The sequence below is a fragment of the Oncorhynchus kisutch genome, linkage group LG30, assembly GCF_002021735.2.
Source record: "Oncorhynchus kisutch isolate 150728-3 linkage group LG30, Okis_V2, whole genome shotgun sequence".
Classification (NCBI taxonomy): domain Eukaryota; kingdom Metazoa; phylum Chordata; class Actinopteri; order Salmoniformes; family Salmonidae; genus Oncorhynchus; species Oncorhynchus kisutch.
In genome coordinates, this window is record NC_034203.2 from 39,002,309 (window position 1) to 39,030,279 (window position 27,971).

Here is a 27,971-nt window from a genome sequence, read left to right on the forward strand (position 1 = left end):
TGCAGAAACGTCTGACGTTGTTTTGGCGCCGAACGTTTCAATCGCTTTTCTGCGCGGGTAATGTCCTTTTGTTGTTAGCTAAACACGAACTTTAATTGTAGTGTATAACCAGTAATTTACTACATCAGAAAACTACAAGACAGCATGCAGCGAAGTATATCGTAAGTAAAGTCAGCATTGGTTTCTGCAAAACTAGCCAATAAATGTTAGCTAGCTAGGTTGGCTAACTCAGCCTGTTTGCTTTTGTGCTAGTTAGCTACACTAGCTAAAATGAGTTCCTTGCCATCATCTACATTGAAACTAGTTAGTTGGCTTCTTTGTGGTTGCAAAGATGTGAACAACACACGCAGTCAAACCCCTTGGACCATGTGTTGATAATTAAGTGAAAATGTTACACCCGTGCCAATATAGTCTCCAACCACCGGCTAAGAGGGCATTATCACTTTTATAAAACGGTTTACCAACATATTAAATATATTGATTGACATATTTTCATTAACGATTAATTTATTCATGCTTCCACTAGCTCGAAACCGGAAAAAAATCTAGGGTTTGTACCCAAACCTGCTGATCGTTCGTTCTATTGGTTCGGTTGCCAGAAACGCTACTCAGTTATTTTTTGGTTCTGTATCTATGGTCGCGACCCAGTTGTTTTTGGGTTCTGTATCTATGGACGCAACCCGGTTATTTTTTGGTTCTGTATCTATGGACGCGACCCAGTTGTTCAGTTGTTTTTTGGTTCTGTATCTATGGACGCGACTCAGTCGTTCAGTTGTTTTTTGGTTCTGTATCTATGGACGCCACTCAGTCGTTCAGTTGTTTTTTGGTTCTGTATCTATGGACGCGACTCAGTCGTTAAGTCTTGTGTTCTAAATGTTCCATTGCCATACTGGCTGGCAACGTTCTTATCGCTAGCTAGCTAGCCAACTACGGCTAACTTAAAAGTAACGTCAAAAAGAATAACAGCTGCATTTGTTTATTGTTTTCTAGTGACATTTATTTGGATACATACATAACAATAAGCTAATGAGGCGCGATTTCGCCTGGCATATAACATGTGTTCTCTCGTCAGGACACTGTTGTTCAGAGGAGGTATCCAAAAACACAGCTAACACAATCACTTCAAACACGGAAGTTGTAAATATGGAAAACTAGCTGTACTTCGTTTTGTTGTACCTTTTTAAATTGAAATTCCTTTGTGTATGTGTGTGTATATATATATATATCTCAATGATGACAGCTGATTCATATATATAAATGATGCCAGCTGATTCATGATTTAGACTGTCTGTCTGTTCCCCACACGTTCATTACTATGGGACAGCTGGAGATAGAATTTGAATATTGAATTTTTTTTTGCAAATGTCATTAAGCCAGACAGTAAGGTTTATACACATCTCCAATGTTGATAACTAAATGTTTGTCAGAAAGAAATGTGAGGTAATGTCTACATGCTTTTTAAAGTAGAGATCAAGTTTATATTTTGCCTGGATGGGCTGATGAGACAGTGGATTGTGCAGTTGGATGAACAGAGTAAATGGGCATTTTAATGTCATAGAGTTAGCTGGTGGTAACTTGTGGAATAGACACTGGCTGGAATGCGCTTTTAACCAATCAGCATTCAGGATTAGACCCATCCGTTGTAAAATTTAAGCAATAAGGCTTGAGGGGGTGTGGTATATGGACAATATACCACCTCTAAGGGCTGTTAGGCACAACGCAACGCTAAGGGCTGTTCTTATGCACAACGCGGAGTGCCTGCACACAGCCCTTAGCCGTGGTATATTGACCCTATATCACACACCCCCGAGGTGCCTTATTGCTATTAGAAACTGTTTACCATCGTAATTTGAGCTGTAAAACTGTGGTACCTGTGGTATACGGTCTGATATACCACGGCTGTCAGCCAATCAGCATTCAGGGCTCAAATCACCCAGTTTATAATATCATATAACGTTAGTGCCTGTCTCAAAATTCTACTTAACACCTGCCTTAATATAAAGCGAATCATGAGTCTCAACAGTGTGTTTATGTCATGTCATGCATAATGTTTTTTTTTTTTTTTACTTTACAGTAGCTACATGTGTTTTCTTTCTGACTTCTGTTAAATGTTCTTCTGCCCTAAAGATCTTTCTTTCAGCCCAAAACGGGCAAAGAGAAGGAGAGCAAAAAAAGTGATGGACCGGGGAAAGACGAGCCGGTGAAAGACAAGCCAGAGTAAGTGTTTAAGGCCACGGGGTGAGGGTGGCAGGGTTTTCACGAGGGTAGCAAGAGTAAATCTTTAAGGCCAGGGGGTGAGGGTGGCAGGGTTTTCACGAGGGTAGCCAGAGTAGGTGTTTAAGGCCAGGGGGTGAGGGTGGCAGGGTTTTCACGAGGGTAGCAAGAGTAAATCTTTAAAGCCAGGGGGTGAGGGTGGCAGGGTTTTCACAAGGGTAGCCAGAGTAGGTGTTTAAGGCCAGGGGGTGAGGGTGGCAGGGTTTTCACGAGGGTAGCCAGAGTAGATGTTTAAGGCCACGGGGTGAGGGTGGCAGGGTTTTCACGAGGGTAGCAAGAGTAAATCTTTAAGGCCAGGGGGTGAGGGTGGCAGGGTTTTCACGAGGGTAGCCAGAGTAGGTGTTTAAGGCCAGGGGGTGAGGGTGGCAGGGTTTTCACGAGGGTAGCCAGAGTAGGTGTTTAAGGCCAGGGGGTGAGGGTGGCAGGGTTTTCACGAGGGTACCCAGAGTAAGTGTTTAAGGCCAGGGGGTGAGGGTGGCAGGGTTTTCACGAGGGTAGCCAGAGTAAGTGTTTAAGGCCAGGGGGTGAGGGTGGCAGGGTTTTCACGAGGGTAGCCAGAGCCATATATTTAAGTTAAATACATGGCCCTGGGTGTAGTTGTCTAGACAGGAAACGGATTACCCTTGAAGTTTGGTAGAGTACTTGCCTGAATAGCAAAGCAATCAGCAACGGCGAAAGTGAACAGACTGTAGAATGACCGATATGAGAGTAGGTCTTTGCAGTGTCTCCCCATAATGTATTTTTATTTTCCAACCTTGCTAGACCAATCAAAAGGCCTCTCAAAGTTCAGAATGGGGTCCATGAGGAGCCTGATTCGCCAGTGAAGAAGTTCACTAAACGCAGTCGTCAGATCTTGGACAGTGATGATGAGGCTCCAGCCGGAATAGAACAGGAGCCAGAGGACAAGGCTGTGCAACCCAAGGTAGCTTTTACATCTCCCACCTCATATCCTCCTCTACGTAAACAAGCTCTAATCAGGACATTGGATCCATTCCATATGGCACCCTATTCCCTACATAGGGCCTGGTCAAAACTGGTGCACTATTGGTTCTGGTCCAAAGTAGTACACTATAGGAAATAGAGGGTGTCTTTTGGGACTGAGAATGATTTTATACTCTGCAGTAGGCTTTGGCTGTATACTGTATACCGGGGTATTTTCAAATACCAACGGTATGATTGTCATACCCTCAATACTGCTTATAACTAAGTTCACTATCTAAGATGTGCCAAATAAATGATCTCCAGTTCAGTGCCCCAGCTATGTGTTTGGTTTGCTAACTCTCTAGCTAATTGGCAAGGTTGCAAGATCACGCTTCTAGGTTACAGCAGAGACAATCAAGCCCCTCCTGGATCAAGGTCCCTGCTGCCGAAATTAGTTTTGTGCGTCAAAACAATAACACATTTAGTTTTTTAGAGCCCCTTGCGTGCGCTGCTGGTAATACTGTATGTATGATACAGGAACAGCATGACTGTATGAACGTTTGGTTACCCCCCAACCCTACTCTGGTCTTTACCATTTGAAACAACTGTAAAGCTAAAGGAGGGTGTGTGTGTATATAAAGATGCGACTGAGTTTGCATTCCAAATGGCATCATATTCCCAATACAGTGCAGTCTTGACCAGGTCGCTCTTCAAAAACAAGATTTGACCTAAATGAGACCTGGATAAACAAATAGAAATCTAGGACCCTCTCTGTGTATATAGATCTGAACTTTGTCTCTCCCCCACAGGATGAAGTATTCAAGGCTGTTACCAACCCCCTGTCCCCCGCCTCTCCAGTGACCTCATCCGCCTCCCCCACCCCTGGAACCCCTGACACCCCCACTTCCATCTCACCCTCCGGAATACCCAAACGCCGCACCGGTCGGTCTCTAGCTGTACAAGTCCAATATCCTCTACTAACACACTGTTAACTAAGTTGTCTGTTATTTAATGCAGCCTGCATGTTGAAATATGTCTGAAAATTGGAAAAAACATTTCCATATCCTGGGTTACTTGTTGCAGGTGTGTGGGGAATTATTCAATGATAACAAAGAGAAAATACTTCCACACAGGTTGTTTAAAAAAAAAATTGAACAGAATAAATATGTTTCTAAGACCTACATCAATTTGATCAATGCCACAAAAATGTGTTCAGCAATGATGCATCTCTAGTTTTTATCTTCTCTGTAGAGTAGTGATGCATCTCTAACTAGTTGTGTTTCTATCATCTCTGTAGAGTAGTGATGCATCTCTAACTAGTTGTGTCTCTATCATCTCTGTAGAGTAGTGATGCATCTCTAACTAGTTGTGTCTCTATCATCTCTGTAGAGTAGTGATGCATCTCTAACTAGTTGTGTCTCTATCATCTGTAGAGTAGTGATGCATCTCTAACTAGTTGTGTCTCTATCATCTCTGTAGAGTAGTGATGCATCTCTAACTAGTTGTGTTTCTATCATCTCTGTAGAGTAGTGATGCATCTCTAACTAGTTGTGTTTCTATCATCTCTGTAGAGTAGTGATGCATCTCTAACTAGTTGTGTCTCTATCATCTCTGTAGAGTAGTGATGCATCTCTAACTAGTTGTCTCTATCATCTCTGTAGAGTAGTGATGCATCTCTAACTAGTTGTGTCTCTATCATCTCTGTAGAGTAGTGATGCATCTCTAACTAGTTGTCTCTATCATCTCTGTAGAGTAGTGATGCATCTCTAACTAGTTGTCTCTCTATCATCTCTGTAGAGTAGTGATGCATCTCTAACTAGTTGTGTCTCTATCATCTCTGTAGAGTAGTGATGCATCTCTAACTAGTTGTGTCTCTATCATCTCTGTAGAGTAGTGATGCATCTCTAACTAGTTGTGTCTCTATCATCTCTGTAGAGTAGTGATGCATCTCTAACTAGTTGTGTCTCTATCATCTCTGTAGAGTAGTGATGCATCTCTAACTAGTTGTGTCTCTATCATCTCTGTAGAGTAGTGATGCATCTCTAACTAGTTGTGTTTCTATCATCTCTGTAGAGTAGTGATGCATCTCTAACTAGTTGTTTCTATCATCTCTGTAGAGTAGTGATGCATCTCTAACTAGTTGTGTTTCTATCATCTCTGTAGAGTAGTGATGCATCTCTAACTAGTTGTGTCTCTATCATCTCTGTAGAGTAGTGATGCATCTCTAACTAGTTGTGTCTCTATCATCTCTGTAGAGTAGTGATGCATCTCTAACTAGTTGTGTTTCTATCATCTCTGTAGAGTAGTGATGCATCTCTAACTAGTTGTGTCTCTATCATCTCTGTAGCCAGGAAGCAGTTCCCCAAGAGAAAGCTGGACAGCAGGAGTGGCAGTGAAAAGGAGGAGGAAGAACAAGGACAGCAGAATAAAAGGGCAAAGGTTGAGGAGACGCAGGACAGCACCGGTAAGGGTTTCCTCCATTACGAGTGTTCCTTCCTGTCTCTTCTGTTGCATCACTCCATATCTCTTTCTCTCTGTAGAGAATGAAGAGGAAGCGATGGACGTGGGAGGAGAGAACAGTGTGGATAAGCCTGAGGTGGCGCAGAACGACCCGGAGGGGAAAGAGATGGATGAAGAGAAGACCAAAGATGGAGAGAAGGAGAAAGCACTTTATGTGAAAGCGACCGAGGAGGAAAAAGGAAAAAGTGAAAAGGATAAAGAGAGAAGTCCTAAGGGTCAAAAGGTTAAAGAGAGAAGTCCTAAGGGTCAAAAGGTTAAAGAGAGAAGTCCTAAGGGTCAAAAGGTTAAAGAGAGAAGTCCTAAGGGTCAAAAGGTTAAAGAGAGAAGTCCTAAGGGTCAGAAGGTTAAAGAGAGAAGTCCTAAAGAGAGAAGTCCTAAAGAGAGAAGTCCTAAAGAGAGAAGTCCTAAAGAGAGAAGTCCTAAAGAGAGAAGTCCTAAAGAGAGAAGTCCTAAGGGTCACAAGGCGGTAAAGGATATGAAAGAAGAGAAATTGTCAGAAAGCCCCCAAGCCAAAAAAGCCCCCACCATCAACAGTTTCTTTGGTGAGATTTTTCCCCCATTTACTTCCTGCCTTGCACATGAACATCTCTATGAATGAGTTTGCATTCTGCTGTTTGTTTAGAAGAAACCTGAAGGAGTGTAACATTGCTTCTAAAGTGGCACGGAATAGGGTGCCATTTGGGATTGAACCTACATTTTGTTTTGGGATGTTTTGAAGAAATCTGAAGGAGTGTAAGAGACGTGTAAAATGCAGAGATGACAGTGGAACAAGGACATGTAACATCCTTTGTACTTTATACTCTAAAAAGCTTGTTTGACAAACCGTATGCTCCAAACTCCACGTCTGAATGTTGGTTTCTTCTCTATAATCTAGCTCCCAGGAAGGCTGCTGTAAAGATGGAGAGACCAGAGAAGAGCGAGGGAGAGGGAAAGGAGAAGAGCGAGGGAGAGGGAAAGGAGAAGAGCGAGGGAGAGGGAAAGGAGAAGAGCGAGGGAGAGGGAAAGGAGAAGAGCGAGGGAGAGGGAAAGGAGAAGAGCGAGGGAGTTGGAAAGAAGAAGAGCGAGGGAAAGGAGAAGAGCGAGGGAAAGGAGAAGAGCGAGGGAAAGGAGAAGAGCGAGGGAAAGAAGAAGAGCGAGGGAAAGGAGAAGAGCGAGGGAAAGGAGAAGAGCGAGGGAAAGGAGAAGAGCGAGGGAAAGGAGAAGAGCGAGGGAAAGGAGAAGAGCGAGGGAAAGGAGAAGAGCGAGGGAAAGGAGAAGAGCGAGGGAAAGGAGAAGAGCGAGGGAAAGGAGAAGAGCGAGGGGTATATAAAGGAAGAGGCTACTGGGTCCCGTACCACGGAGGACGTTAAAGACAAGAAAGGGTAAGAGAGAATCACAGATGGTTATGAAAATGTGTTTTCTTTACACCATGGCTTCATCCCATTCCCTTTTCCCCCCAATGGTGGAATCTCACTCTAGCCAATGATTTACAACAATCTGTTGCTTTTAAAACTGTCACTCAGTGTATCTCTTTGAAGCTGTACATTGTTGAGTTGAATAGTGCAGTATACTGTATTAATCTGAGTGTCTTTGACCCCCAGAGAGAAGACTGCCCAGGCCCAGTATGACCCGTCCAGACCCAACTACCACCCCGTAGACCACGCTTGCTGGAGCCGGGGACAGAGGTACGTCCAACCCCCTTAACACAGCTAGAGCTGGGGACAGAGGTACGTCCAACCCCCTTAACACAGCTAGAGCCGGGGACAGAGGTACGTCCAACCCCCTTAACACAGCTAGAGCCGGGCACAGAGGTATGTCCAACCCCCTTAACACAGCTAGAGCCGGGGACAGAGGTACGTCCAACCCCCTTAACACAGCTAGAGCCGGGGACAGAGGTACGTCCAACCCCCTTAACACAGCTAGAGCTGGGGACAGAGGTACGTCCAACCCCCTTAACACAGCTAGAGCTGGGGACAGAGGTACGTCCAACCCCCTTAACACAGCTAGAGCTGGGGACAGAGGTACGTCCAACCCCCTTAACACAGCTAGAGCCGGGGACAGAGGTACGTCCAACCCCCTTAACACAGCTAGAGCTGGGGACAGAGGTACGTCCAACCCCCTTAACACAGCTAGAGCTGGGGACAGGGGTACGTCCAACCCCCTTAACACAGCTAGAGCCGGGGACAGAGGTACGTCCAACCCCCTTAACACAGCTAGAGCCGGGGACAGAGGTATGTCCAACCCCCTTAACACAGCTAGAGCTGGGGACAGAGGTACGTCCAACCCCCTTAACACAGCTAGAGCTGGGACGGTAACTGGAAATGATCGACACTGACCAACCCAACCATTTAAAAAATATATATATTTGACTGACGTCGGTAATAACGATAAGTTTATTTTACTAGGAGTTAGTATAGGACTAATATGGGCTAATTAACTAAACTTAACTAACTAACTAAACTATTGCTAATGAGACAATTAAGACTATAAATGTTTGTAGGAGTATTTTAAAGGTTCAAATAAAGTAACTGGTGTTTATTCGTTTGATTAATGTATCGTCCAATCTATCGTTATCGAGCTAAAATTCAGTCAATTTATCGCGATGTGGACTTTTGTCCATATTGCCCAGCTCTAGCCACACGACTCAGCCGTATACATCAACAGGGGTCCTGTTCACTAGGTACCAAACGAAAGCAATCGGTCCGAAACGGAGAGGGACTCCGTTTCTTGAACTTGTCCAATAAGAAACGCTTGTTTTAATTTCGTGTTCCAAAATGATTTTGCTACGGTGTGCACTAATGAATTCCACCCTGAACAACCCGCACTGGACATGTGTACTGGAAATAAGTCTCTCAATGGAGTTGTATTCAATGTTTTGCCTAATTTTCTCTTTCACAGGGTCCCGTATTTGGCTGTTGCACGCACCTTTGAAAAGATTGAGGAAGATTCTGGCAGGTAAGAGATTTCAATAGACCTCCCATGTCGTAACTGTTTTGTTCTTGTGTACATCCCAAATGGCTCCCTGTGTAGTGCACTATCTAAGGTAATCGGGTGCCATTTGGGACAGCCTGTGTTTTATTGTAGTGTAATTTCCCATTTTATATTGTTTTACATACTAATTGCATTTATTTATTTATTTTTGTTGCTAGATTGAGGAACATTGAAACATTATCAAATCTCCTACGCTCTGTTATCATCCTCTCTCCAGGTAAAATAGCTTTTTTTGTGGGGATGCCAACATTCCAAATGACATTCTAATAGTCCCTATTTAGTGCACTACTTTTGACTAGACCCCTACTGCACTATACTATCTGTAATGGAACGCTGTGAAATACCCTGGATATGTCCCAAATGCAACCCGATTCCCTATGGGCCCTCGTCAAAAGTAGTGCGCTATATAGGGACTGTAGTGTGCTGAGTGTTTGTCTCTCTTGTTGTTCTTGCTCAGAGGACCTGCTGTGCTGCGTCTACCTGTGTCTCAATCAGCTGGGTCCTGCTTACATGGGGCTGGAGCTGGGAGTGGGAGAAACTGTTCTGATGAAGGCTGTCGCCCAAGCTACTGGTGAGACACCCACACAACACACACACTCAGTGTTGTTTGTTATATATCTTCCTTTGCTTTTGGGCTTAGAACTCTCTCACATCTTTGTTCTCGTTGCTAGGGCGACAGTTGGACAAAATCAAGGCGGAGGCTGCAGAGAAGGGGGACTTGGGGTTGGTGGCTGAGAGTTCCCGTAACAACCAGAGAATGATGTTCCAGCCAGCCAATCTGATTGCAGGGGGTGTGTTCAACAAACTGAAAGACATCGGGAACATGAGTGGGAATTCTGTGAGTGTGTGAGAGTTTAACACAGTAAAATTCTCGTTGTTTTGATAAATTCACCGATTTTAAGAAAACACAGTTCTCTGTCCTGGGAATAGGATGATGCATTTATGTTTAATCCGTCTAGAATTTGATTCAAAGGAATGAATTATTTTCTCTCTCTCTCTCCCTGCCTGCAGGCCATGAATAAGAAGATTGACATCATCAAAGGTCTCTTTGTAGCCTGTCGTTTCTCTGAAGCCAGATACATTGTCAGGTAATGGTCCCCACTTCCTTCACTTTACTACTGGTCAAACTGAGGATGTCTCCTGAACGGCAGCCGTTGCTCTACGTAATGCAATGCTTTTGACCTGAGCCTCAGTGCCTTGTCTTTCTGCACTCACTGAGTTCTAGCCTTTGTTCGTTTTATATGTGATCGATTATTATTTTGGATCTTCCGGTCACCTCTTATTGGTTTACACAGGATATAGTTGAGCATGTTGTCTTGCTTCATTAGTCAAGCTGAACTTATTATCACTCCTGTCTGCCTGCCCATTCACCAGTAGTCACCCCGCTGGTCGGTACAGTAATGGATTCAAATAAGATAAGATCTCTGTGACTATTAAATTGTGTGTAATTCTTTCGTACTTTATAACACCAACATCAGACAATAAGCAGGACATCATCAATGCACGTCTGTATTGATTGGTTGATTGATCGACAGGTCGCTGGCAGGGAAGCTGAGGATTGGCTTGGCTGAACAGAGTGTACTGTCTGCCCTGAGTCAGGCCGTGTGTCTGTCTCCTCCAGGACAAGGTTGGCCAACCAACGTTACCACACCGTTATCACAATGTTTAAACATGACCTCCCAACGTTATCTCAATGTTTAAACATGACTTCCCAACGTTATCTCAATGTTTAAACATGACTTCCCAACGTTATCTCAATGTTTAAACATGACTTCCCAACGTTATCTCAATGTTTAAACATGACTTCGCAACGTTATCTCAATGTTTAAACAACATGACTTCCCAACGTTATCTCAATGTTTAAACAACAGTGCCCCCCCCCCCCCCCCGACATTATCACCATGTTTGTTCACAACAGAACCTCTACATACAATATGAATGTCTGCTTTTGGTGCAAATGAGACGTTTGTGTGTGTATTCCAGACTTCCCCCCGGCGGTGATTGACGCAGGGAAAGGAATGAGTGCAGAAAAACAGAAAGCTTGGATAGAAGAGAAGAGCCTTCTCCTCAAACAGACTTACTGGTACTAAACCTGTTAAATACAGCTGTAGTTCATTACCCAAGTGGCCCCCTATTCCCTATATAGTGCACTACTTTTGACCGGGGCTCATAGGGTTCTTCTGCACAATGTAGTTTGTTTTATTTCACCTTTTATTTAACCAGGTAGGCCAGTTGAGAACAAGTTCTCATTTACAACTGCGACCTGACCAAGATAAAGCAACACAAACAACAACACAGAGTTACACATGGAATAAACAAGCGTACAGTCAGTAACACAGTAGAAAAAAAGATAGTCTATATACAGTGTGTGCAAATGGCGTGAGGAGGTAAGGCAATAAATAGGCCAATAGTAGCGAATAATTACAGTTTAGCAGATTAACACTGGAGTGATAAATAAGCAGATGATGGTGTGCACGTAGAAATACTGGTGTGCAAAAGAGCAGAAAAGTACTTTTTAAAAAACAGTATTGGGGTGCGGTAGGTAGATTGGGTGGGCTATTTACAGATGGACTATGTACAGCTGCAGCGATCGGTTAGCTGCTCAGATAGCTGATGTTTTAAAGTTAGTGAGGGAAATTATAACTCTCCAGCTTCAGCGATTTTTGCAATTCGTTCCAGTCACTGGCAGCAGAGAACTGGTAGGAAAGGCGGTGTTGGCTTTAGGGATGACCAGTGAGAGATACCTGTAGGAGCGCATGCTACGGGTGGGTGTTGTTATCGTGACCAGTGAGCTGAGATAAGGCGGAGCTTTACCTAGCATAGACTTATAGATGACCTGGAGCCAGTGGGTCTGGCGACGAATATGTAGTAGAGGGACTAGAGCATACAGGTCGCAGTGGTGGGTGGTATAAGGTGATTTGGTAACAAAACGGATGGCACTGTGATGGACTACATCCAATTTGCTGAGTAGAGTATTGGGAGCCATGTTGTAGATTACATCGCCAAAGTCGAGGATCGGTGGTAGGATAGTCAGTCGTACACTATGTAGGGAATGTGGTGCCATTTGGGACAAAGCCTGTGTGAATTTGATTTTCTTAATAGATTTATTCTGTTTGTCCCGTCCAGTGAGATGCCCAACTATGATGTCATCATCCCAGTCATTCTGAAGGAGGGGATTGATGAACTCCCCAAACACTGCAAACTCACTCCAGGCAATAATAATTATTAAGGAAAAACAGCCTTTTATGAGTAGATGGTACTGACCATCAGGGTTGTTGGTGTGTGGGGGGGGGGGTGTATTGTTTATTTCGGTGTGGCATTTCTGACCCCTGTTCCTCAGGTGTACCATTGAGGCCCATGCTGGCTCACCCCACCAAAGGTGTAGGAGAGGTGATGAAGAGATTTGATGAAGCCGCCTTCACCTGCGAGTACAAGTATGATGGAGAACGAGCACAGGTAGGTGTGTGTGTGGTTGCTCACTTTTGTGTGTCCTATACATGTGTCAGCAACATGTTTGTTATATCTGTGTGTGTGTGTGTGTGTGTCCTGGTTAGGAAGCAGACATGGTGCTATTGTGCCTCAGGCTGTAGAGAGCCCCGTGGGGCCCTCCCGGGGGGAGGCTGTAGAGAGCCCCGGGGGGAGGCTGTAGAGAGCCCTGTGGGGCCCCCCCGAGTGCCCTGTGACGTGTTGTCCTCTTGGCCATTAATCTGCTGTCTGACTCCTGAAATGGCCACCAGATGGCGCTCTAACACACAGCTGGCTCTCAGCGCTTGTGTTCCACCTTTACAGGTTGACCCTGCATATTTCTGTCTGATATAACGTATGACAGTCGGCAGATGCGTATTCAAAGCAACGGACAGTAGTGCGTCCATTTCCTTATGATTGGCCCCTGTGGGAATTGAACCCACTGTCCTGGTGTGTTTTTAATGTGTTATACTCCACCAACTGAGCCACACAGCTCTACTCTACGATCAACAGGAAACTCACTGCCGTTGTTGGTTTGAAGGGTTCAGCTATTGATAATTGTATGTCTTGTGCAGATCCATATCTTGGAGAACGGGGAAGTGCGTATTTTCAGTCGTAACCAGGAGGATAATACCACCAAATATCCTGACATCATCTCTCGCATTCATACGGTAACAATGACCCTCTCAACAGTAGCACACTCAAAGAGCATCCCAAATGACAGCCTATTCCCTATATAGTGCACTACTTTTGTCCAGAGTACACCACATACAGAATAGGGTGCAATTTCAGGGACACAATCTGAGATCATCTTAGCCCCTTTATCATGGACATAAGCACACTGTATGATAATACCATTACCTGTATCTCTCTCTCTCACGCTGTGTCTCTCAGGTAAAGAATGAGTCTGTGATATCCTGTGTGTTGGACACTGAGGCAGTAGCTTGGGACAGAGAGAAGAAACAGATCCAACCGTTCCAGGTTCTCATCACACGGAAGAGAAAGGTGACAGGAAAGAAATGAGTGGTCCTCTTACTGAGTAACCATGGTTTCTCTAATCATTTTTATTACAGCTGGATGGCTGATTAGCCCAGGTGGCAGTTTCCTCAGTGGTCGTAGATCCTTTTCCTACCAGACTCTGATCATGGGGTAGACTGCTTTGTCTAACCCCTCGACCTGTCTGGTTTGGTTAGACCTGCCGGGAGTTGGGCTTTCTCCCATCGGCATAGCGCTGAGGGGCTGTCGAGCCCTCTTACTGTCACAATATACTGAGTACTGGGACCAAAACATCTAGGTTGGAATCATCTTTTACTGGGTGGGGGGTTAGGTGGGTGGGGGGTTGGGTAGGAATGGTGTTAAGTGACCTGTGCTGTATATTCTGTAGGACGTGGCTGATATCAATGACCTGTACTGTGTATTCTGTAGGACTTGGCTGATATCAATGACCTGTACTGTGTATTGTATAGGACGTGGCTGATGGCTGATATCAATGACCTGTACTGTGTATTCTGTAGGACGTGGCTGATATTAATGACCTGTACTGTGTATTCTGTAGGACGTGGCTGATATCAATGACCTGTACTGTGTATTCTGCAGGACGTGGATGATATTAATGACCTGTACTGTGTATTCTGTAGGACGTGGCTGATATCAATGACCTGTACTGTGTATTCTGTAGGACGTGGCTGATATCAGTGACCTGTACTGTGTATTCTGTAGGACGTGGCTGATGGCTGATATCAATGACCTGTACTGTGTATTCTGTAGGACGTGGCTGATGGCTGATATCAATGACCTGTACTGTGTATTCTGTAGGACGTGGCTGATGGCTGATATCAATGACCTGTACTGTGTATTCTATAGGACGTGGCTGATATCAATGACCTGTACTGTGTATTCTGTAGGACGTGGCTGATGGCTGATATCAATGACCTGTACGGTGTATTCTGTAGGACGTGGCTGATATCAATGACCTGTACTGTGTATTCTGTAGGACGTGGCTGATGGCTGATATCAATGACCTGTACTGTGTATTCTATAGGACGTGGCTGATGGCTGCTATCAATGACCTGTACTGTGTATTCTATAGGACGTGGCTGATGGCTGATATCAATGACCTGTACTGTGTATTCTGTAGGACGTGGCTGATATTAATGACCTGTACTGTGTATTCTGTAGGACGTGGCTGATGGCTGATATCAATGACCTGTACTGTGTATTCTGTAGGACGTGGCTGATGGCTGATATCAATGACCTGTACTGTGTATTCTGTAGGACGTGGCTGATGGCTGATATCAATGACCTGTACTGTGTATTCTATAGGACGTGGCTGATATCAATGACCTGTACTGTGTATTCTGTAGGACGTGGCTGATGGCTGATATCAATGACCTGTACTGTGTATTCTGTAGGACGTGGCTGATGGCTGATATCAATGACCTGTACTGTGTATTCTGTAGGACGTGGCTGATATCAATGACCTGTACTGTGTATTCTGTAGGACGTGGCTGATATCAATGACCTGTACTGTGTATTCTGTAGGACGTGGCTGATATCAATGACCTGTACTGTGTATTCTGTAGGACGTGGATGATATTAATGACCTGTACTGTGTATTCTGTAGGACGTGGCTGATGGCTGATATCAATGACCTGTACTGTGTATTCTGTAGGATGTGGTTGATATCAGTGACCTGTACTGTGTATTCTGTAGGACGTGGCTGATGGCTGATATCAATGACCTGTACTGTGTATTCTGTAGGACGTGGCTGATGGCTGATATCAATGACCTGTACTGTGTATTCTGTAGGACGTGGCTGATGGCTGATATCAATGACCTGTACTGTGTATTCTATAGGACGTGGCTGATATCAATGACCTGTACTGTGTATTCTGTAGGACGTGGCTGATGGCTGATATCAATGACCTGTACTGTGTATTCTGTAGGACGTGGCTGATGGCTGATATCAATGACCTGTACTGTGTATTCTGTAGGACGTGGCTGATATCAATGACCTGTACTGTGTATTCTGTAGGATGTGGCTGATGGCTGATATCAATGACCTGTACTGTGTATTCTGTAGGACATGGCTGATATCAATGACCTGTACTGTGTATTCTGTAGGACGTGGCTGATATTAATGACCTGTACTGTGTATTCTGTAGGACGTGGCTGATATTAATGACCTGTGCTGTATATTCTGTAGGACGTGGCTGATATCAATGACCTGTACTGTGTATTCTGTAGGACGTGGCTGATGGCTGATATCAATGACCTGTACTGTGTATTCTATAGGACGTGGCTGATATCAATGACCTGTACTGTGTATTCTGTAGGACGTGGCTGATGGCTGATATCAATGACCTGTACTGTGTATTCTGTAGGACGTGGCTGATGGCTGATATCAATGACCTGTACTGTGTATTCTGTAGGACGTGGCTGATATCAATGACCTGTACTGTGTATTCTGTAGGACGTGGCTGATATCAATGACCTGTACTGTGTATTCTGTAGGACGTGGCTGATGGCTGATATCAATGACCTGTACTGTGTATTCTGTAGGACGTGGCTGATATCAATGACCTGTACTGTGTATTCTGTAGGACGTGGCTGATGGCTGATATCAATGACCTGTACTGTGTATTCTGTAGGACGTGGCTGATGGCTGATATCAATGACCTGTACTGTGTATTCTGTAGGACGTGGCTGATATTAATGACCTGTACTGTGTATTCTGTAGGACGTGGCTGATATTAATGACCTGTGCTGTATATTCTGTAGGACGTGGCTGATATCAATGACCTGTACTGTGTATTCTGTAGGACGTGGCTGATGGCTGATATCAATGACCTGTACTGTGTATTCTGTAGGACGTGGCTGATGGCTGATATCAATGACCTGTACTGTGTATTCTGTAGGACGTGGCTGATATTAATGACCTGTACTGTGTATTCTGTAGGACGTGGCTGATGGCTGATATCAATGACCTGTACTGTGTATTCTGTAGGACGTGGCTGGTATCAATGACCTGTACTGTGTATTCTGTAGGACGTGGCTGATGGCTGATATTAATGACCTGTACTGTGTATTCTGTAGGACGTGGCTGATATTAATGACCTGTGCTGTATATTCTGTAGGACGTGGCTGATATCAATGACCTGTACTGTGTATTCTGTAGGACGTGGCTGATGGCTGATATCAATGACCTGTACTGTGTATTCTGTAGGACGTGGCTGATATTAATGACCTGTACTGTGTATTCTGTAGGACGTGGCTGATATCAATGACCTGTACTGTGTATTCTGTAGGACGTGGCTGATGGCTGATATCAATGACCTGTACTGTGTATTCTGTAGGACGTGGCTGCAGCTGATATCAAGGTCCAAGTGTGTGTTTACGCCTTCGACCTGCTGTATCTCAATGGAGAGGTGAGTGGATGAGAATGGGAATTATAAGGTCGGTTAGACATGGACACTTTTTCCTATTTAGTGCACTAGTTTTGACCAGGGCCCGTTGGTTTCAGGTCCAGAGTAGTGCACTATATAGAGAATAGGGTACCATATGGAATGTTTAAGCAATAAGGCCCAAGGGGGTGTGGGCCTAGTGGTTAGAGCGTTGGACTAGTAACCGAAAGATTGCAAGTTCGAATCCCCGAGCTAACCTCGAGGATTCGAATCTGTCGTTCTGCCCCTGAGCAGGCAGTTAACCCACTGTTCCTAGGCCGTCATTGAAAATAAGAATTTGTTCTTAACTGACTTGCCTCGTTAAATAAAGGTTATACATTTTTTTTTTTATATATCACGGCTAAGGGCTGTTCTTAGGTACAACGCAACACAGAGTGCCTGGACACAGCCCTTCGCCGTGGTATATTGGCCATATACCACAAACCCCAGAGGTGCCTTATTGCTATTATAAACTGGTCACCACGGCTTTCAACCAATCAACATTCAGGGCTCGAACCACCCAGTTTATAATGATTAATTAGACATTGATTGTTGTGTTTGTAACTTCATTGGTGGTAATGGTGTGTCTTTCTATCTCTGTCACTCACTCACACACATTCAGTTTGCTGTATTGGCATGATGTAACAATGTACATATTGCCAAAGCTTACTCTGGAGATTTACAATATTATAAGAAGAAGAAGAATCAAAATGGTCAACTGGACAACAGTAACAACAATAACAACAACAATAACAACAGTAACAACAACAATAACAACAGTAACAACAATAACCAAGGGTCAAAATAACCTTACATTGAACAATAACAATAAGTATACAGTAGAGGACATGTGCAGATTGATTGGTCTGTCAGACACTGTCCCTCATCTTATGGCAGGCAGCAATGTAGTGCGCTGCCAACCCACAGCTCTCTGCATCCTCCCCCCAACAGGATGGGGGGTAGCCTACTCTCATCAGAGAGGTCTTTGAAACCTTGAATAAGGGTTTCAGATTTTGAGAAATCACACTCTCTCTGTCTGGGTGTCTCTCTCTCTCGTGCTCGTTCTCTCTCGTGCTCTCTCTCTGTCTGGGTGTCTCTCTCTCTCGTGCTCTCTCTCTGTCTGGGTGTCTCTCTCTCTTGTGCTCTCTCTCTGTCTGGGTGTCTCTCTCTCTCGTGCTCTCTCTCTGGCGGGGTGTCTCTCTCTCTCGTGCTCTCTCTCTGTCTGGGTGTCTCTCTCTCTCGTGCTCGTTCTCTCTCGTGCTCTCTCTCTGTCTGGGTGTCTCTCTCGTGCTCTCTCTCTGTCTGGGTGTCTCTCTCTCTCGTGCTCTCTCTCTGTCTGGGTGTCTCTCTCGTGCTCTCTCTCTGTCTGGGTGTCTCTCTCTCTCGTGCTCGCTCTCTGTCTGGGTGTCTCTCTCTCTCGTGCTCGCTCTCTGTCTGGGTGTCTCTCTCTCTCGTGCTCTCTCTCTGTCTGGGTGTCTCTCTCTCTCGTGCTCTCTCTCTGTCTGGGTGTCTCTCTCTCTCGTGCTCTCTCTCTGTCTGGGTGTCTCTCTCTCTCGTGCTCTCTCTCTGTCTGGGTGTCTCTCTCTCTCGTGCTCTCTCTCTGTCTGGGTGTCTCTCTCTCTCGTGCTCTCTCTCTGTCTGGGTGTCTCTCTCTGTCTGGGTGTCTCTCTCTCTCGTGCTCTCTCTGTCTGGGTGTCTCTCTCTCTCGTGCTCTCTCTCTGTCTGGGTGTCTCTCTCTCGTGCTCTCTCTCTGTCTGGGTGTCTCTCTCTGTCTGGGTGTCTCTCTCTCTCGTGCTCTCTCTCTCTCTCTCAGTGCTTTATTGGCATGGGAAACATGTTAACATTGCCAAAGCAAGTGAAGTAGATCATTTACAGTAAACCTCACAAGTTCTCTCTCTGGGTCTCTTTCTCTCTCTGGGTGCCTCTCTGGGTCTCTTTCTCTCTCTCTCGGTGCCTCTCTGGGTCTCTTTCTCTCTCTGGGTGTCTCTCTCTTTCTGGGTCTCTCTCTGGGTGCCTTTCTGGGTCTCTCTCTGGGTCTCTTTCTCTCTCTCTCTGGGTCTCTCTCTGGGTCTCTCTCTCTCTGGGTGTATTTACATTGTTTGTTCTCCACTGGTTGTCCTATTCTCATGGCAACTGCCACAAGTCTTGACAGTGCTGTTTTTTGCCTAATGAATATGGGAGTTTATCAATGTTTGATTTGTTTTCAAATTCTTTGTGGATCTGTGGAAAATATGTCTCTAATGTGGTCTCGCTCTCTCTGTGGGTGTGTCAGTCTCTAGTGAAGCAGCCCTTGTCATGTCGCAGGGCTCTGTTGAAGAAGAGCTTCCAGGAGAAGGAGGGAGAGTTTGTGTTCGCCCGCGCCATCGACTCAGACAACACAGACGCCATAGCTGAGTTCCTGGAGCAATCGGTTCGAGGTTTGTGGGATGAGTCTGTGTTTTTTATAACGTGTGTGTGTGTGTGTGAGCAGTCTGTTCACTGTGTTTGTTTGTGAGGTCACTCTTGTCTTCTGTGATCTCCTTCTGTCCTTGACTTGTTTATTCATGTCTTAGTCTGTGTCCTAAATGACACCCTATTCCCTATATAGTGCACTACTTAAGACCAGAGCGCTCTCTATGGTCCCTGGTCAAAGGTCATGCACTGTTTTTGCCGGGGATGGTGTAGCATTCTAAGCCGCTTCTTCTTGGATCATTGTGTAGTGCTGCAGCAGAGACCACCATCCAGCCCACTGCTATTTCAGCCCCCATCCAGCCCACTGCTATTTCCCTCCCAGCTCACTGCTATTTCAGCCCCCTCCCAGCCCACTGCTATTTCAGCCCCCTCCCAGCCCACTGCTATTTCAGCCCATTGCTATTTCAGCCCCCATCCAGCCCACTGCTATTTCAGCCCCCTCCCAGCCCACTGCTATTTCAGCCCCCTCCCAGCTCACTGCTATTTCAGCCCCCTCCCAGCTCACTGCTATTTCAGCCCCCATCCAGCCCATTGCTATTTCAGCCCCCATCCAGCCCACTGCTATTTCAGCCCCCATCCAGCCCACTGCTATTTCAGCCCCCATCCAGCCCACTGCTATTTCAGCCCCCATCCAGCCCACTGCTATTTCAGCCCCCTCCCAAGCCCACTGCTATTTCAGCCCCCATCCAGCCCATTGCTATTTCAGCCCCCATCCAGCCCACTGCTATTTCAGCCCCCTCCCAGCCCACTGCTATTTCAGCCCCCATCCAGCCCACTGCTATTTCAGCCCCCATCCAGCCCACTGCTATTTCAGCCCCCTCCCAGCCCATTGCTATTTCAGCCCCCATCCAGCCCATTGCTATTTCAGCCCCCATCCAGCCCATTGCTATTTCAGCCCCCATCCAGCCCACTGCTATTTCAGCCCCCTCCCAGCCCACTGCTATTTCAGCCCCCATCCAGCCCATTGCTATTTCAGCCCCCATCCAGCCCATTGCTATTTCAGCCCCCTCTCTCTTTCCTCTCTATCTCTCTCTCTCTCTCCTGTACGATAAACAAAACATATGTGAGGACTGGAACCGCCCCACTTCTTTATAAAAAAATATATATATATACAATTTTGAGAAAAAAAGAAAAATAAAGCTGTGCACTGTACAGCGAAGGTTTTACCAAGAACATTCCAGAAGGACTAATTTGAGGCAGAAAGGGAATTGTTGTTGTCTTACGTCAGATGGCGTCACTCCTACGCAACGCTCGTCCCTCAATCAATCTGTCTTGTCGGCCATCGAACTCATCTTAAAATGTTGGGATTCCCGAGCACCCGCCATTCAAAAATGGAAACTGTTCCTAAAATGTTATATCAACGCGCTCTTGTATGACTTACCATGAAATCGGTAGAATAACAAGCTAAAGTAATACAAATATTGTGACAATGATTGGCCGCCAGTGCAGTGACTTTAATCAGCTGCTTAGCTGTTCTAGCTAGCTGTCGTACTGACGTGGTAAGCTAGCTAGCTGTCGTACTGACGTGGTAAGCTAGCTAGCTGTCGTACTGACGTGGTAAGCTAGCTAGCTGTCGTACTGACGTGGTAAGCTAGCTAGCTGTCGTACTGACGTGGTAAGCTAGCTAGCTGTCGTGCTGACGTGGTAAGCTAGCTAGCTGTCGTACTGACGTGGTAAGCTAGCTAGCTGTCGTACTGACGTGGTAAGCTAGCTAGCTGTCGTACTGACGTGGTAAGCTAGCTAGCTGTCGTACTGACGTGGTAAGCTAGCTAGCTGTCGTACTGACGTGGTAAGCTAGCTAGCTGTCGTACTGACGTGGTAAGCTAGCTAGCTGTCGTACTGACGTGGTAAGCTAGCTAGCTGTCGTACTGACGTGGTAAGCTAGCTAGCTGTACCTTTACTGACATTTTTAAATCTTGCTTAACTTGTTTAAATGACCCTAAAGTTGGGCCTCCCGGGTGGCGCAGTGGTCAAGAAGTCTTCACTGCAGTGCCAGCTGTGCCACCAGAGACTCTGGGTTCGAGCCCAGGCTCTGTCGCAGCCGAGAGGTCCATGGGGCGACTCACAATTGGCCTAGCGTCGTCCAGGTTAGGGAGGGATTGGCCGGTAGGGATATGCTTGTCTTATCCGGAAGACAGCCACACCAATGTGTCGGAGGAAACACTGCGCACTAGCGACTCCTGTGGCGGGCCGGGCGCAGTGCACGCTAACCAGGTCGCCAGGTGCACAGTGTTTCCTCCGACACATTGGTGTGGCTGTCTTCCGGGTTGGAAGAAGTTAAGAAGCAGTTGGGTTGGGTTGTGAATCGGAGGACGCATGGCTTTTGACCTTCGTCTCTCCCGAGCCCGTACAGGAGTTGTAGCGATGAGACAAGATGGTAACAAGAAACCACAAAATTGGAGAGAAAAGGGGGTAAAATTTACATTTAAAAAAAAGTTTGACTTGCAGCCCCAAAGTTAAGAGGGACTGTGTGTTTCCCCTGCGATCGCTAACGTTACTCTGTATGGTTGGGTCAGCTGAGCATAGCAGCTGTCTTGGGAGGCGACTGCAGCGACCAACAGCTGCTTCATGAAAACTCATCATGTGAGCGTCAGCACTACTAAAGTAGCTTGCTAAGCTAGCTGTTGTTGGAAGAATTCAGTGTGTGTGTATTACTAGGTATAGGCTTGGTTGGTTAGCAGCATCGTTTCAGGGACTGGTTCAGCAAGCGGTTGGACATTTTATGACCGCTTCCGTGCCCATTGTCAAACTTCAGAAATGCTCAGAGATGCACGAAAAGTCTCCGCTAGATGTAAAATGGAGCGACTACGACTTCCTCACCAACAACATCATTGACAGATGTATTGTTTTTGCTTACGTTCATTCAGACTGTTTTCAGGCAGAAATTGTGTTCAGCAGACGATGTCACCTAGGTAGTATTTTTTTAAATGTTCGACGACACTTAGCTGAATTATCCCATCACCCTTGCGAGATACGAGACAGATCAGTGCCGGCAGAATGGACACGCTATCTGACTTAGGGCGATGGGGAATCGACACGTTCTCTGAGGACGATGGGGAATCGACACGTTCTCTGAGGACGATGGGGAATCGACACGTTCTCTGAGGACGATGGGGAATCGACACGTTCTCTGAGGACGATGGGGAATCGACACGTTCTCTGAGGACGATGGGGAATCGACACGTTCTCTGAGGACGATGGGGAATCGACACGTTCTCTGAGGACGATGGGGAATCGACACGTTCTCTGAGGACGATGGGGAATCGACACGCTCTCTGACTGAGGACGATGGGGAATCGACACGCTCTCTGACTGAGGACGATGGGGAATCGACACGCTCTCTGACTGAGGACGATGGGGAATCGACACGCTCTCTGACTGAGGGCGATGGGGAATCGACACGCTCTCTGACTGAGGGCGATGGGGAATCGACACGCTCTCTGACTGAGGGCGATGGGGAATCGACACGCTCTCTGACTTAGGGCGATGGGGAATCGACACGCTCTCTGACTTAGGGCGATGGGGAATCGACACGCTCTCTGACTTAGGACGATGGGGAATCGACACGCTCTCTGACTTAGGACGATGGGGAATCGACACGCTCTCTGACTTAGGACGATGGGGAATCGACACGCTCTCTGAGGACGATGGGGAATTGACTGCCATTTGGGGGACATTAAGTGTTATGTTTCTATGGGCCCTCGTCAAAAGTAGTGCACTATATAGGGAATCGGTTGCCATTTCCTGTTTTTAAATACATTTTAAATAAAATTTGGGACACTTTAAATTTTGTTTCTGTATGTAATTCTGGGTTCATCAGACTCCTGTGAGGGACTCATGGTGAAGACTCTGGAGAAAGATGCCACGTATGAAATCGCCAAGCGCTCTCACAACTGGCTCAAGGTACAGACACACCACAGGGTTCTCCCCAGGATTTAACAAGGTGGTGGGGGAGGGCGCGCCCGGACAGGGGCAGCCTCCCCCTTAAGACTGAGAGTTTTGCGTTTTTTAACATCGTTTACTGACATTTCCTGCTAAAGAACTAAAAAGTGCCTTCTATATAACAAAGTAAAAATAAATATTAACTTTTTTAAATTTATATATATCTACATGAATATTTACATGCATATATACATAACACACATACATAACATACAGTACCAGTCAAATGTTTGAACACACCTACTCATTCAAGGGTTTTTCTTTATTTGTACTATTTTCTACATTGTAGAATAATAGTGAAGAAATCAAAACTATTAAATAACACATATGGAATCACGTAGTAACCAAAAATATGTTAAACAAATCTAAATGTATTTGAGATATAGCCACCCTTTGCCATTCGCTCAACCAGCTTCATGAGGTATTCACCTGGAATGCTTTCCCAAAATATGCTGAGCACTTGTTGGCTGCTTTTCCTTCACTCTGCAGTCCAACACATCCCAAACCATCTGTTGGGTTAGCATTAGTTTTTGATGTCTTCACTATTATTCTTCAATGTAGAAAATAGTAAAAAATAAATAAAAACCCTTGAATGAGTAGGTGTGTCCAAACGTTTGACTGGTACTGTGTGTGTGTGTATGTATGTGTATATATATATATATACACACACACACACACACACACACACACACACACACACACACACACACACACACACACACAGTACCAGTCAAACGTTTGGACACACCTACTCATTCAAGGGTATTTATTTATTTATATATATATATATAGTGGCACAACCAGGCCACAAGGTGGCGCAGCTCCTCTTACATTCTTTGGCGAGAACCCTGCACTACACATGTGCATGCAAAAACACGCGTGCACAAACATAAGAACTTCTTATAGGTTTGTCTATAAATCCTCTCTGTCTAGCTGAAGAAGGATTATCTGGATGGCGTGGGGGACACGATGGATCTGTGTGTGATCGGAGCGTATCTGGGGAAGGGCAAGAGAGCAGGGACCTACGGAGGCTTTCTGCTCGCCTGCTACGATGAGGACAATGAAGAGTTCCAGTCCGTCTGCAAGGTCAGTGTGTGAGAGGGGGTTTCTGTGTGTGTGTGTGAGAGAGGGGGGGGTTCTGTGTGTGTGTACCTGTCTGCCTGCGAGGTTACTTTTTTCCCCTTTTGTCTCTGCTGGTTTGTCTGTTTTGAAAGGTGACAGCTCCTCGGGCCAATTAGGCTAAAGGCATTTAACACAGGGTATTCTGTCAGTTGTGTTATTCTACTCTGCTAAAGGTCTCGTCTGGTTTACCGCAGGGGAATATGTCTTTCTGGTTCTTTTGTCTTTGCAGATTGGGACAGGTTTCAAGGATGAAGATTTGGAGCAACATTACAAATTCTTAAAGGTACAATACAGAGACCATTGCTGTGTTCTATTCTCATTTTGTGAAGCGAAGCCCGGAGTTTCTGTTGCAAAGTTGCCAAAAGTCTTTAGATCCAATTAACTATGAAGCCATTGTCTTTTTCCAGGAGCATATTTTGCCAAAGCCCCGCCCCTATTACCGTGTGGACCAATCAACTGAGCCCGACTTGTGGCTCGATGCCGTGCAAGTATGGGAAGTGAAGTGTGCCGACCTATCGCTGTCGCCGATCTACAAGGCTGGCATGGGATTGGTTAGTACCACTCTTGTTTGTCCACTGGCACATCAATACTAATAATATAAAGACTGTCCCTATTCCTTTTGTGGTGCACTACTTTTGACCAGGTCCCAATCAAGTAGTTCACTATATAGGGAATAGGGTGCCATTTGGGACACAACCAAAGTAATTTGGAAATTATTAATTAGATTCAATGCAATTTCATCTGAGAACTGAAAGGGATGTAACCGCCACACACTCTTCCTCATTAATCCACTCTGCAAATCTAAAACAAACTGTTTACGTATCTACATTTTGAGTATAAAAAAAAAAAGTTCCCCCAAATTTCTTTGCGAGATCATGGCTCTTGTTGCTTTCCTCTGGGAAGGATATTATTTAATAGACTTACCATGAACCCATGTTACCCACAACTTAAATGCACACTCATATAGGCCTAGGTCCAATATTTAGGCTATATCTCCCGAGGGGCTCCGCACTCTAAGGCACTGCATCTCGGTGTTAGAGGCGTCACTACAGACCCTGGTTCGATTCCAGGCTGTATCACAATCGGCCGTGATTGGGAGTCCCATAGGTCGGCGCACGCACAGCGTCGTCCAGGTTAGGGTTTAGCTGGGGTAGGCCGTCATTGTACATAAGAATTTGTTCTTAACTGACTTAAATAAATGTTAAAATAAATCTCAGGGCCAGAGTATGAGTAGCGGTGCTGCTGTCCATAAATCCCATTCATATCACCACTCCTACTCTGAAGCTCTTTGTCGATACGGGCCCTAATCTGTGATTTATACAAGGGCTGTGTGTCCCAAATGGCCCTCTATTTCCTATATAGTGAATAACGTTTGATCAGAGCCTTATGGGTAGTGTACTACATAGGGAAGAGGGTGCCATTTGGGACAGAGGGTGCTTTGTAAGTAATGCATCAACTGGGAAAGGGAAACCTGCACTCACTGAGAGGGTCTTGTTTTAATGTTCATTTAGCTGGTCAAACCTGCACTCACTGAGAGGGTCTTGTTTTAATGTTCATTTAGCTGGTCAAACCTGCACTCACTGAGAGGGTCTTGTTTTAATGCATTTTCTCTGGTCCTCGTATGTTCTCTCTTTGTGACCCAGAGAATGGCTTCAACCGTTTGCTAGGGTTATGGTTTGAGTAGAGTTAGTTGAAATGTTGTTGACAGTCTACAAAACAATTTGGGACTAGCCAAATGTTGCCGATGATTCATGTGTATTTTCTCTTCTGTTTCCCAGTGTGACCCAGAGAAGGGCATCTCTCTTCGGTTCCCACGCTTCCTGAGGATCAGAGATGATAAGAAGCCGGAGGAGGCCACTTCAGGAGGACAGGTACGTTGAGACACTGGAGTTGTGTGTCTTGTTGCACATCGCGTCCTTTCTTCTCTCCTCCTGCTCAACTGTATTGGAGGAGAATGTCCAAGGTCCCTCCCCTTGGACCTTCTGAATGTCCAAGGTCCCGCCCCCTGGACCTTCTGAATGTCCAAGGTTCCGCCCCCTGGACCTTCTGAATATCCAAGGTCCCGCCCCCTGGACCTTCTCAATGTCCAAGGTCCCTCCCCCTGGACCTTCTCAATGTCCAAGGTCCCTCCCCCTGGACCTTCTCAATGTCCAAGGTCCCTCCCCTTGGACCTTCTCAATGTCCAAGGTCCCTCCCCCTGGACCTTCTCAATGTCCACGGTCCCTCCCCCTGGACCTTCTGAATGTCCAAGGTTCCGCCCCCTGGACCTTCTCAATGTCCAAGGTCCCGCCCCCTGGACCTTCTCAATGTCCAAGGTCCCTCCCCCTGGACCTTCTCAATGTCCAAGGTCCCTCCCCCTGGACCTTCTCAATGTCCAAGGTCCCTCCCCCTGGACCTTCTCAATGTCCAAGGTCCCTCCCCTTGGATCTTCTCAATGTCCAAGGTCCCTCCCCCTGGACCTTCTCAATGTCCAAGGTCCCTCCCCCTGGACCTTCTCAATGTCCAAGGTCCCTCCCCCTGGACCTTCTCAATGTCCAAGGTCCCTCCCCCTGGACCTTCTCAATGTCCAAGGTCCCTCCCCCTGGACCTTCTCAATGTCCAAGGTCCCTCCCCCTGGACCTTCTCAATGTCCAAGGTCCCTCCCCCTGGACCTTCTCAATGTCCAAGGTCCCTCCCCCTGGGCCTTCTCAATGTCCAAGGTCCCTCCCCCTGGACCTTCTCAATGTCCAAGGTCCCTCCCCCTGGACCTTCTCAATGTCCAAGGTCCCTCCCCCTGGACCTTCTCAATGTCCAAGGTCCCTCCCCCTGGACCTTCTCAATGTCCAAGGTCCCTCCCCCTGGACTTTCTCAATGTCCAAGGTCCCTCCCCCTGGACCTTCTCAATGTCCAAGGTCCCTCCCCCTGGACTTTCTCAATGTCCAAGGTCCCTCCCCCTGGACCTTCTCAATGTCCAAGGTCCCTCCCCCTGGACCTTCTCAATGTCCAAGGTCCCTCCCCCTGGACCTTCTCAATGTCCAAGGTCCCTCCCCCTGGACCTTCTCAATGTCCAAGGTCCCTCCCCCTGGACCTTCTCAATGTCCAAGGTCCCTCCCCCTGGACCTTCTCAATGTCCAAGGTCCCTCCCCCTGGACCTTCTCAATGTCCAAGGTCCCTCCCCCTGGACCTTCTCAATGTCCAAGGTCCCTCCCCCTGGACCTTCTCAATGTCCAATGTCCCTCCCCCTGGACCTTCTCAATGTCCAAGGTCCCTCCCCCTGGACCTTCTCCAGTGAGTTTTGAGAAGGTGTCAAGGGGACAGGATGCAAGGTGTCAAGGGGACAGGATGCAAGGTGTCAAGGGGAGATGTATTTGTTTGTTCTTATGTCCACTTCTCCTTCTCTGTATCTTAACCCTCAGAACCGTTTCTTTTTCTCTCTGAAATCAAGTCACTGATTTCTGTCGTTCTATTTTTCTGTTTTTTTTTAAGATTGCTGATTTATACAGGAAGCAGCAGGTTGTTCAGAATCAGGGTGACAAAGCTGACCTCGAGGACTACTACTGACCTCTGACCCGATCAGCTGCCCGCCCAGTCGCCATTAACTCGGGAGAAATCTCAATGTGTACATAATTATTATTATTGTTTTTTTTTAAATGATGAACCTGAAAAGGCTCTGCCAATGCAAAAATGAAAGCGAAGACCCTGTGAACAGCTGTGTTTCTAGATATATAGGCTTTGCCAATGTTATGACGTTAAACAGTTTGTTGTTGTACCTAAGGCTTATTTTGTGGGGGGATCGTATTCACACCAGTATAAAGTACAGTTGTCAATGACTCAAATAAATCACCATGATGTATGTGAATAAAGACTTTTGCCAATCTTATAATA

At 46.1% G+C, this 27,971-nt stretch overlaps 1 protein-coding gene across 2 annotated transcripts; it reads left to right on the forward strand.

Annotated features, from left to right (window-relative positions):
• lig1 (ligase I, DNA, ATP-dependent) lies at positions 1-27,966 on the forward strand. Of its 2 annotated transcripts, XM_031810274.1 has the most exons (28): positions 4-161; positions 2,128-2,217; positions 3,037-3,196; positions 4,005-4,137; positions 5,543-5,659; positions 5,736-5,930; positions 5,961-6,257; positions 6,590-7,076; positions 7,296-7,379; positions 8,593-8,649; positions 8,844-8,902; positions 9,143-9,256; positions 9,357-9,523; positions 9,697-9,773; positions 10,221-10,312; positions 10,669-10,768; positions 11,812-11,897; positions 12,026-12,141; positions 12,726-12,821; positions 13,045-13,155; positions 16,506-16,577; positions 18,865-19,009; positions 22,864-22,946; positions 23,919-24,071; positions 24,337-24,390; positions 24,515-24,658; positions 25,886-25,978; positions 27,573-27,966. In XM_031810274.1, the coding sequence occupies exons 1-28, from the start codon at positions 145-147 to the stop codon at positions 27,645-27,647; spliced, it is 3,474 nt and encodes a 1,157-aa protein (XP_031666134.1). In that variant the 5' UTR covers positions 4-144; the 3' UTR covers positions 27,648-27,966. The 2 variants fall into 2 exon arrangements, with proteins under 2 accessions (XP_031666133.1, XP_031666134.1); XM_031810273.1 differs by having other exon boundaries at positions 1-161; positions 5,736-6,257.
• The last annotated feature ends 5 nt before the right edge of the window (positions 27,967-27,971 follow it).